At 40.8% G+C, this 11954-nt stretch overlaps 2 protein-coding genes across 2 annotated transcripts; both read right to left on the bottom strand.

The window, feature by feature from the left end:
* Positions 1-4846: 4846 nt before the first annotated feature.
* Positions 4847-8058, bottom strand: LOC142616282 (uncharacterized). Its single transcript, XM_075789162.1, has 4 exons — positions 7869-8058; positions 6313-6485; positions 5523-6202; positions 4847-5285 (listed from the first exon to the last, which is right to left on the bottom strand). Exons 1-4 carry the CDS (start codon positions 8056-8058, stop codon positions 4847-4849), a joined length of 1482 nt encoding a protein of 493 aa, XP_075645277.1.
* A 12-nt stretch (positions 8059-8070) lies between these two features.
* On the bottom strand, positions 8071-8544 carry LOC142616281 (uncharacterized). The gene has a single exon (XM_075789161.1). The coding sequence runs from the start codon at positions 8542-8544 to the stop codon at positions 8071-8073; it is 474 nt and encodes a 157-aa protein (XP_075645276.1).
* Between the last annotated feature and the right edge of the window lie 3410 nt (positions 8545-11954).

The following is an 11954-nucleotide window of genomic DNA, read 5'->3' as shown; positions in this document are numbered from 1 at the left end:
AACAAGTCTAATGAGTTATGAGACTTGACACAAGAGGGCTATTTTTTTTAAGACAATTTTAACTTCTGACATTCGCTCTTGACATAACTCTTTATTATTAGATCAAAACACTGATTGATTTTTTAATATAGGTAGAGATCGAATCCTATATATTTTGTTCGACAATAAGAAACTTTACTAGTTGAGTTACTTGATACCCACACAATTGGGTCAATTTGCTCATAAGTTGTGTTTTTTAGTGTCTAGTGTGCCAAATGCTAAAATTTTAGCATTCGGTACACTTGCTGCCAATGCTCTTAATGAACCATTTTAGAAAAATTTAAAATACCACTTTCACTCTGGAGTTCGTTCAAAGTTTCAGTTTTTTGTTTTTTAGAATTATGCAAGAAAGAATGCCTAACTTGAATTTTGACCATTACTAACTGTTGGTAAACTATTTTTAATGGTATTTTGCTAGTAACGACTCTTCAATGGTGTCTCTTCATTATTTATATATGTTGATGATGCGAAGAAAATCAATATGCTGGATGTTTCGGGCTTCAAAGGGCTAGTGTCTGCTTAGGAAACTTGAAAAAAAGAACACACGATCAAAGGTGACCGGGGTGGACCGGCCAAGAACCCTCTGATGCCAAAGTTAGTTTCTCTCTAAAATTCTGGAGTTCCAACTTTTCAGAAATTGTTCAACACTTACCTTCACTGGATGTGAATGAACATTTATATAGTGTAGTCTTAGAGCGGTTACTTGTCTCATAACTTCCCCTATATTTGAGGAGGTCAGAAGGCTCAAGGATAACTTCTACAACCGCTATAGGAGTTATATATTTTTTCTAAAACTGTCATTGGAAGTTAAGCATTTGGTAAGGAGTTGTAGCAATGAACCCGAATCTTGCTCATGCCTTGGAATAATCCACGTGGTTCAACCACCAGCTCTTGTAGGTAAATCCACACTTGGAAATTTCCTAAGTGTTTAGGGGGTCGTTCAAGGGCTTTCAAGATGGATGACCCTCAGGCCCATGGACGACTGTCCTGCTATGGACGAACTTCTTATGTGGGATAGCCTTTCTACTCTAGACGGCTCTTATGGACGAATTGGAGTTGGTTTAACTTTTAGTTCACCATCAGTTGCCCCCTTATCCAACGGTCGTCCAGAGTACTGGAGAATTTACTGTTGTCTTTGGACGCGTGCCTTCATATTAGTAGCTAGATGTCATCCCATGTGTCACAAATTCTATGGTTGAATTTTATCGCCCTAAATTGTGCCACGTGTCATGTTTTCATTGGTGACCTGTCATGTCGATTTAATTTTTCAAGAAAAATTCCACGCAGCGCTCTCTGGTTGGTCACGTCGTTTCAGATGCCAAATTTCAACGCCTATAAATAGCGGAATTTCTCTCCTACCCTTTGCATTTCCTAAATTCTCTTCCTTGACATTCCTCATCCAGAGCCTTGTCTAGAAGTGTCTCCTCGTCCTTAGATCTCCTAAGTTTAGAGCCAGGTACTCTTTTTATCCTCCTTAGGTTTTTTCCTTAGAATTTCAAAATGTCTGAGATTGTTCTTTCCTCGTCTAGCAATAGTGTAGATAAGGCTTTAGATGAGTACCATGACTCCACTAGTTATACAGATTTCAATAGCCATAGTAATAGTAGTAGTAGTGGGGATAAAAAGGAATACACATTTGGGGTTCCTAGGGTTCCCTTAGAGGTCCTTCAAGAACACTGTAGGATGAGGGCAGCCTCAGGGTCCCAAGCTGGCACCTCAACAAGTGTTCCTTCGTCCACTCCTGTAGATGGGGTAGAGACTATATATAGTTATGCTGTAGGTATTCCTTCCAAGACGGATGAGAAGAGACTAGCCGCCCTTAGGAATTGGTACCAAATCCCTAACAACCTTAACCCTAGGTTAGTCGTTCATGGGGAGTGGTGCTGCTAGCCCCATTTTGGGATAGACATCTACGAGGATTACCTTCTAGGGGGGCTTAGGCTACCTAACTGCCTTCGCTAGAGAATTACTTACTAGATTAGGTTTAGGAGTTTTCCAATTTAACCCTAACGCATGGAGACTCGTCATCTCTATGCAAGTTTTGTGGAGGGAAGTATTTGAAGGGGACCGTCCTCTTATTGTGGAAAATTTCCTCTACTGTTACAAACCCTCAGAAATTAGTCAGTCCTTAGGCTTTATATCAATTTACGGCCATTGGTAATGACTGTAGGCTGATTAATTCCCTGGTTACATCTGACAGAAACTGGAAGACAAAGTTTTTTTTTCATCTCTGGTTTCTGGGCTGGGCACACTGTTGAGGTTGGCAGGGACTCATTTGCCCCATATACTGGAGAACTAGGCAACCTTCGTCCTGAAGGTATGTTTTCATTTGATGAGTTTGCTTTGCCTGCCCCTCCTTTTTATTTGTTTGTACTCGTCTGACCTTTTCTTCCTTTCCATGTTTTAGCTGTTAAACGCCCTTCTTTGAGTAAGTTTTATCGTGATCGCGTCCATAGAGCTCGTCTACACGCTAACAAGAGCTTTCATTCTTTGGTGACCCTCTAGTGTCTAGCCACATGGGGCCTTGGTCCTAAACCCTCTGCTGAAGCTACTGGCCACAAGCTTACTATTCGTAGATGTGAGTTTCCTTTTCCTTTCGAAGTTAATTGCTATGCACTCCTTAGCTGATACTTCAATATTGTATACTTATTCATTATTATTATTATTGTAGGGATAGCGACCATAAAGGAAAATAAAGGAAAAAAAGTTGTGGACGAGGCTACCAGACCTGAAACTCAATCTTGTCCTGTTGTTGGGGACAAGAGAAAAAATTTGTCAAAGGCCATTGACTTGGAGAATCTTCCAAGTCGTCGTAGGGAGAAGAGGCTAAAGCACAAGTCGTCCAAGCCTAGGGTGGTCAAGCTTGGCCTCCCTACTCCTATCTCTCAATAGCCATCCGTCCAAGTCCATGCTGTGAACTTGTCCATCCTTATTGAGATCACCCCGTCCAAGACCACTACGCCTGCCACGCCTCAACCTTCTTTTAGAGGATTCCTATGAACCTTCTAGAAAATGAAGATTTAGCCTAGGAGAGGTTTGAGAAGGCTGTGACCGGCGAGGATGTGGATGTGTGCTATGACATGTCCTTGAGGGAGTTCGAGCATTTTGTTGTCCACGATCTTTTCAAGGTATGTACTTAGCTTTGCTTCGTCTCATCTTAATAATATTTTTACCTCGTCTTATCTCATCTTATATTTTACTAACTATATTCTTAATCACTTGTGAAGGCAATGCCAAAGTTCATTGCTGTGTTCAAGTAGGCTACAGAGTTGGACAGGACGAGGGTCTTGCTTGAGACAAGGGTTAAGGAGGTCAAAAATGACTGCAAGGGATGGGCTGAGGTGGCAGCTAAAGCTAAAGACGAGGCTAAGGAGTTGTAGAACCTGGTTGAGGAGTTGAGGGCTGATGCCATTGAGAAGGACACTCATCTTGACCATCTCCAAAAGAGGAATGGTGAGTTAAGTGCCCTTCTTGAGAAGGGTAAAAAAGATGCTGTGGTGGAATTCAGAGCCTCCAAACAGTTTACTGATTTGCTGGACACCAACTATGCAGTAGGCTTTGAAGACTTCAAAATGGACGCTATGGAAAACTTCCCCCAAGTTGACTTTATCTCCATTAAGCTCAACCTTGGTGCTCCTACAAGCTCCCTCCTCCAGACGAGTTTAGAAGATGTTAACATTGAAGACAATGCCACCACCAAGCCTACCCAGGATGAGCCTACCATTGGAGATGATCCCCTACAATGAAGATAGAATTTACCTTTTATTTTCTCTCCTTTTTTTTATTTTTTATGGGGTCCATTGTTTAGGACCATTCAAAATTGTTGGAGTACATTTCACTCGTCCATAATACTTAGGATGAGTTTCCAAATAGTTGCCTCTTAGGCTTTATTTTACAAGGGTTTTTAAACAGTAGTCGTCTACCCTTTCTGAAACCTTGATGAATGAAATTTTATTTCCATTACTTTTTATTTAATATTGAAAATGTTATTGTATTGTCAAGTTTATCTCTTGCTCATACCATTCATGTCATACTGGTTGGTGTTTTGCTTGTCTATATTCTTCATTCCTTCAGGTTTAACATGTTTGCCATTCTTTAATTTTCACAAGTATAACTCGTCCTATGAATGGCACTGATTGTACCAGCTTTTATTGTTTAGAAATTTAACAGCCAGTTCTTTTCTCATCCATGGGCTAGACGGTTTACCTTCGTCTTTAGATAAGGCATTTTCAACGTTCAACTCATCCAAAATATCAGATGGATTTAAACATTTAAATATATTTTTATATGCATGCATTTCCTCGTCCATTTCCTGGGTGTTTATGCTTAAGGTTTTATCCCATCCTTTGGACGAGTATGTATTTTCTCGTCCATTTACTTAGACGAGTGTGCCTTAAACTTATTTTTCTTTGCTTTATCCTCATCTCGAGGAAAGCTTATAGACGTTACATTCCCACGTCTAGATATTTTTATTTTGTCCTAGGCCTTAGCATTCTTGTGGGTGAAGTTATGGAGATTAGATTCATGCATCAAATACATTGTAAATCCAAACCACATTTATAATATAAACATTGTCCACAAGCATGTCACACATTTAGGAGCTAGTGCCTTAGGAATTTAAAGTACTTATACAAACCAAGTACATAACTTCGTCCTTCACAAATTAGTCTGTAGATGATGCAAAAGTTAGGAACTAATGCACTTTTTATTATTTAAAAACACGTAATAATAGTAGACCACATAACTAGAACCTCTTCCACGATGCTCATCCATGGTAACTCTCGTCCAAGCTCGCCCCTCATTGATACTATCTTCTCAGATGCTCAACGTTCCAAGGGTGTTCTAGCTTCCGCCCGTCTAGAGCTTCCAAGTAGTATGACCCCTGCCTCTTGCAGTAGATAACCCTATAAGGTCCTTCCCAATTAGGCCCTAGTTTTCCATGAGCCGGATTCTTGGTTGCCAAGGATACCCTTGTAAGGACAAGGTCCCCAATGTTGAAATGCTTGGGTTTTACCATGGCATCATACTGCCTAGTCATAAGATTTTTGTATCTTGCTGTCCTTTGCTCTGCATCTATCCTTAACTCATCAATAAGATCGAGGTCAAGACGAAGTTGTTCTTCATTTTCCTTCTCCTGATACTTCATTACTCGGTGGTTAGCTATATGAACTTCCGCAGGTATGACTGCTTCGCTTCCATAGGCTAGCTTGAAAAGAGTTTCTCCTATTGGGGTCTTCACAGTCATCCTGTAAGCCCAAAGAACACCTGGTAGCTCATTTGGCCATACTCCCTTTGCCTTTTCAAGCCGAGTCTTGATGATTTTCAGCAGGGATCGGTTTGCTACTTCTGCTTGTCTGTTCGCTTGTGGGTGGAAGGGTGAGGAATAGTGATTCTCGATTCCAAGTTGCTCACAAAAATCTTTGAAAGGTGTGTTATCAAATTGTCGTCCGTTGTCAGACACTAGTACACTAGGTACCCCAAACCTGCACACAATGTTCTTCCAAACAAAGTTTTTGACATTTTGCTTAGTAATTTTTGCTAAGGGTTCTGCTTCCACCCACTTAATAAAGTAATCAATTCCTACCACCAAATATTTTATCTGCCTGGTTCCTAGGTGGAAAGGACCCAAGATATCTAATTCCCATTGCGCAAAAGGCCACGGGGCCATCATTGGGGTTAGATACTCCAACGGTTGCTTAGGAATGTTGCTGAAGCGTTGGCATTGGTCGCACACCTTGACATAGGCCTTAGCATTTGCTTGAATAGTTGGCCAGTAGTAGCCTGCACGGACGACTTTATGGACTAGTGATCTTGCTCCCGAGTGATTCTTGCATGCTTTTTCATGAATTTCCCTCAATAAGTAGTTTGACTCGTCCGAGGCTAAGCACCTTAAGTAAGGCTGAGAGAAACCTCGTTTGTATAGTACTTCATCTATGAGGACATATTTGGCAGCCCTGACCCTCAATTTCCTAGCCTCATCCTTGTCCTCAAGAAGCCTTCCATCCTTAAGATAGACTACTACTGGAGTCATCCAATTTTCTCCCCCTCCTATCTGATGTATCTCTAAAAGGTCTATGCTCAGCATGTATTGGACTTTGTCACACTCGTCCATAACTCCTCCTGCCGAAGCTACTTTTGCCAAAGCATCTGCTTCCACATTTTCCTCCGTCAAGAGTTAAACAAAAGTGACTTCTTTAAACTTTTGGACGAGCCACTTTACTTTGTTGAGATATTTCTTCATTCGATCCTCCTTAGCTTCACTTGATTAATAACCAATTGAAAGTCTCCTTTAACGACCACTGACTCCGCTCCTAAGGACTTAGCCAATTCTAATCCTTTAAGGAGAGCTTTATATTCAGTTTCGTTGTTGGTGGTGTGGTATTGCAGACGGGCTGCATATTCCAACTTATCTCCCTCTGGGGACTGTAGTATAACTCCAATCCCCCCTGCGTATAACGTAGACGAGCCATCTACATTGATGACCTACCTTTGAGCTCTTTCCTTTTTGTCTAGCTCGTCCTGACTAGGAGTGAACTCTGCAATGAAATCTGCCAATGATTGCACTTTTATCGCGCTCCTTGGTTGGTACCTGATATCAAACTCACTAAGCTCCACAGCCCATTGTATTAGTCGTCCTGTGGCTTCCAACTTGTTCATTGCCTTCTTTAGGGGATGATTTGTCAGGACGTTGATAACATAAGCTTGAAAGTATTGCCTTAGCTTCCTAGAAGCTGTGACCAAAGCAAAGGCTAGCTTTTCCATCATTGGATATCGCCCTCCCTCCCTTTTTAGCACCCGACTCGTATAGTAAACTGGCTTCTAGATCCTCCCTTCTTCTCTGATCAATGCCGAGCTCACTGCATGCGGGGACACCACTAAATACAAGTATAAATCTTCACCTGGTACGGACGGGCTCAGCAGGGGTGCTGTCGTAAGGTAGGTTTTAAGGTCTTGGAAGGCCTTCTGACACTCCTCCGTCCACTCAAATTCCTTCTTGAGAACTTTAAAGAACAGTAAACACTTGTCAGTAGCCTTGGAGACGAACCTGTTCAGGGTGGCAACTCGCCTGGTGAGAGATTAGACTTCTTTGATATTCTTTGGTGGCTCCATATTCAGTATCACTTGGATTTTATCGGGATTTGCCTCAATTCTTCTATGTGAAACCATGAACCCAAGAAACTTACCTGACGAAACTCCGAAAGCACACTAGCTCGGATTTAACTTCATGTTATACCATCTTAGAGTATCAAAGGTCTCTTGGAGGTCATGCAGGTGCTTTTCCTCATTTAAACTCTTTACTAACATTTCATCTACATAAACTTCTACATTCCATCCGATCTGTGGACGAAACATATGGTTAACCAACCTTTGATAAGTTACCCCCGCGTTCTTTAAACCAAAGGGCATCACTTTGTAGCAGAATAAACCTTGGCTAGTAATGAAAGATTTCTTCTCTTCATCTACCTAGTCCATCTTGATTTGATTGTAGCCTGAAAAGGCATCCATGAAACTTAGCAATTTATGACCCGCTATCGAATCCACCAGCTGGTCAATGCGTGGCAACGGATAACTATCCTTGGGGCAAGCCTTGTTCAAATCAGTGAAGTCCACGCACATCCTCCACTTGCCATTAGCCTTCCTGACCATGACTACATTAGCTAGCCAGTCCGGGTAATAGACTTCCTGGATAAAGTTTGCTGTGTTTAACTTTTGAACTTCCTTTTGTATGGCATTATCTCGCTTAGTAGCAAAAATTCTTTTCTTCTAACGCATAGGCTTGGACGAAGGACACACGTTTAGACGATGGGTAATGACACTTAGGTGGATACTCAACGTGTCCTCATGACTCCATGCGAACACATCAAGGCTCTTCTTTAAGAACTGGACCAGGTCTTGCTTACTCTTCTTTTCCATGCTCGCTCCATCCCTAGTAAACTTCTCGGGGTTGTTTTCATCCAAAGGAATATCTTCTAGTACTTCCGTGGGCTCCGCAGTAATCCTTTTCTTGTCTATGCTCATCGTCTATACGTTCTAGTCCATAGCCAACATGGCTAAATAGCACTCTCTTGCGGCTAATTGATCTCCTTGTACTTGACCTACTCCATACTCAATCGGGAACTTGATAGACAAATAGTAGGTAGACGTTATTGCCTTCCAACTATTTAAAGTCGGCCTTCCAATGATGGCATTGTATGATGATGAGCAGTCAACAACAAGGAAGCTTACCTCTTTGATTATTTGTTGCGGGTACGCTTCGACTACCACAGGTAATGTAATGGTGCCCATAAGTTGCACCTTCATTCCTCTAAATCCTACCAAAGGTGAATTTATTGGACACAGCTGATCTCGTCCAAGCCTTATTTGTTGGAAGGCGGGGTAATACAAGAATTCCACTAAACTGTCATTGTTTATCAACATCCTTCTAGTCGTATAATCAGCAATGAGCAAGGTAATGATGATCGCGTCATCATATGGGTGGTGAACTCTTTCAGCATCCTTGTCCATGAACGTAATGGCTTGCTCGTCAGCTCCCCTCGTCCTAGGAGATCGTCCAGATAGTTGGACGTTTTGCACCACCTTTAAGTATGTCTTTCTTGACTTGGATGACTGACCTGCTAAGGTTTCCCTTATAATAACTCTTATTTCTCTAAGTGGGGGCTGTGACTACTCTTCCACCTTTGCCTTTAGCTTCTCGTCCTTATGGTCTCGTCCAAGAAAATTCCTCAACTTTCCTTGCCTGATGAGATTCTTTATTCACTGCTTCAAATCAAAACACTCGTCCGTGTTATGCCCGTGATCTCTATGGAAGCAGCAATACTTGTTCCTATTGCACTTTTTAGGATCTCCTTTCATTTTCTCTGGCCACTTCAAGGATGGGTCATCCTTGATTTGTATAAGCACTTGCTCAAGTGGCGTATTCAAGGGAGTGTACTGCTGATTTCTCCCTGAAAAACTCGCCTTCTTGCTATCTCTGTCTTTTTTCTCTCCCGCCCGAGCCTTTTTTGGACGAGGACCCTACTCAAGATGACGCGGGAGATCTGCTTCCATACGCTCTGCTCTCTTCCTCTTCTTGGCTATGATTGCATCCTCCGCATTCATGAAATTTTGGGCTGAATGGACGAGTTCAGCCATGGTTTGTGGCCCTTGCTCATAAAGCTTATGAATGAATAAATTGGAGTTGACTCCAATATGGAAGGATTCCAATAATAAATTGTCATCCATCTTGTCCACTGTCAAGGCTTGCCTGTTGAACTGGGTAATGAAGGACCGCAAGCTTTCATTTTCCCCTTGCTCGATGGTTAACAGGCTAGACGAGGAACACTTGTGGCGTTGTCCTCCGATAAAATTGTTGACAAACAACTTACTCAATTCTTCGAACGAGCCCATAGTGTTTGGGGATATCTTGCTGAACCACGTTCGCATTGGCCCCTTAAGGGTGGTGGGGAAAGCCTTGCATATAATCTTGTTCAAAACCCCCTGAAGGTGCATGGTAGTCTTGAAGGTGGCGATATGATCATACGAGTCACATGTTCCATCATATGAATCCAGGGAAGGCATCTTGAATTTTGGGGGTAAAGGGTGACTATTGATGGAAGCCTTGAAAAGGTAGTCCGTTCAATGAACTAAATCATCTACGGGATTCGCCCTTCTCATATTCTCTCGCATCTTGTTCATAGCTTTCCTCATTTGGTCCATCTCCCTCTCCAAGTGCGACACCCTTCTTGAAGTGGTACCCCTTGACTGGTTTTCAGGCTCAACATTTTCTCCTCTACCTTCTTGACTTTGGGCTTGCCCTTCCGCATGTCTTTCATGGTATTGCCTTCTTAGACTAATCTCCCTAGTCAACTTTTGGCTCTGACAGGTGAATTCTGCCATAGCGGCAGCCATGGATTGTATGTGTTGAATGGAAGGCGGTTGCATGATAGATGCTGACTGACGATTACGGTGAGGATTACTAGAAGCATCCCTACTCTCTTGGTGGCCTGGGCTAGTAGCCCTCGATCTTGTCTGAACCATACAACCTTTTGTCGGGGAAAAGCGAATTGCCAAAACACAATAAACCACATTCCCACAAACGACGCCAACTGATGATGTGAAGAAAATCAGTAGGCTGGATGCTTTGGGCTTCAAAGGGCTAGTGACTGCTTAGGAAACCTGAAAAAAAGAACACACGATCAAAGGTGACCAGGGTGAGTCGACCAAGAACCCTTCGATGCCAAAGTAAGTTTATCTCTAAAATTCTGGAGTTCCAACTTTTCAGGTATTGTTCAAAACTTACCTTCATTGGATGTGAATGAACATTTATATAGTGTAGTCTTAGAGGGGTTACTTGTCTCATAAATTCCCCTGTATTTGAGGAAGTCAGAGGGTTCAAGGATAACTTCTACAAGTCAAAGGCCTTGTAGCTGAATTGGCACCTCCCCATGTACAAAGTACTTTGGGGTCTTGAGGGGAAAGGGTTCGAGCTGAGCAGCATGTTGTAATTATTTCTATAAAAAAAAAAAAGGATAACTTCTACAACCGCTACAGGAGTTATATATTTTTTCTATAATTGTCACTAGAAATTAAGCATTTAATACGAAGTTGTAGCAATGAACCTAGATCTTGCTCACACCCTGGAATAATACACGTGGTTCAACCACCAGCTCTTGTTGGCAAATCCACACTTGGAAATTTCCTAAGTATTAGGGGGTCATCTAGGGGCTTTCAGGATGGACAACCCTCGTGCCTATGGACAACCTTCTTATGTAGGATAGCCTTTCTACTTTGGACAGCTCTTATGGAAGAATTGGAGTTGGTTTAACTTTTAGCTCACCATCATATGTATATTTGGAATTCTCAAGAATTGTTATTTATAGGTTTTGTTGTACCCTAGAGAATGCATACTTTAAAGTAATCCTTTTGCAAACTTCTTAGAGCGGGAGAAAAGGGAAAACTTTTGTTGCTTAAAAGTATGCTGCAATTGCTACATATGGGATTATGTGGCAATAAAAAGAAAGTGACTAGGGTCTAAGAGTCCACCTGATTATTTGCATTGCACATGACCCTTGGACACATGTTGATTTCTCTTTGTTGCCTCATAACCAATTATGCAACAAAACCTCTTTCAGAAGCAAATATCCTCTTAAAAGAAACTCTTGATTCTTATTCTTTTTCATATATAAATTCAAAAGTGGGGGAAAAGAGGCTCTGATGTGCAATTTTCAAAATTAAAAATAAGATTTTGTGAATTTTGACAGGTTCAATTGAAATAACTTTACACGCTGGCAAGACAAGTTGAAATTTCTAATTTTATGGTAATTTGCAATCACTTTGTAAACTGACTCTTGAATAAACTGGTGCAATTTAGGCAAAATCTTGAAGCAGATGAACTTGTTTATAGTGGCCATATTCTGAACATTCTAATTCATCAGTTGTATGATTTTTTTAATTGTAAAATGGTTATAGGTATATGACATTTAGAATTGCTTTCTAAAGATAACATTTAAATAAAAGCAACAATAACATAAGTATAAACATATACATAACGAGGAGACTATTATTGTACTCATAAATATATAGTTTTTATTTTTTTACAAATAGACGCATTGGGAAATGTTTATATAAAAAAAGATTCTATCAATTTTGAATTTATTAGGCTTTTTGCAGATTTATTTAATACATATATTTTGTAATGTCATACATATATTTTGTAATGTCATATGTATCACGTGTGTTTTGAATTTATGTATCAATGTTGATATTTGTGAATATTGGCTTATTTTATTATTATTTTTTTTTTCATAATACGTTCGGCACATTCCTTAGGAAGTTTTTAGTTCTTTCGACCACTCTTAAATCAACTCTCAAGTACCAAGTGAAAATGTTAGCATATTTTGCAGATTAATATGTTAAATTTTTAGTAATTAAAGAAA

This window comes from Castanea sativa, chromosome 11, assembly GCF_040712315.1.
Source record: "Castanea sativa cultivar Marrone di Chiusa Pesio chromosome 11, ASM4071231v1".
Taxonomy (NCBI): domain Eukaryota; kingdom Viridiplantae; phylum Streptophyta; class Magnoliopsida; order Fagales; family Fagaceae; genus Castanea; species Castanea sativa.
Note: the sequence above shows the minus strand (reverse complement) of the source record. Positions and strands in the feature narration are given on the sequence as shown.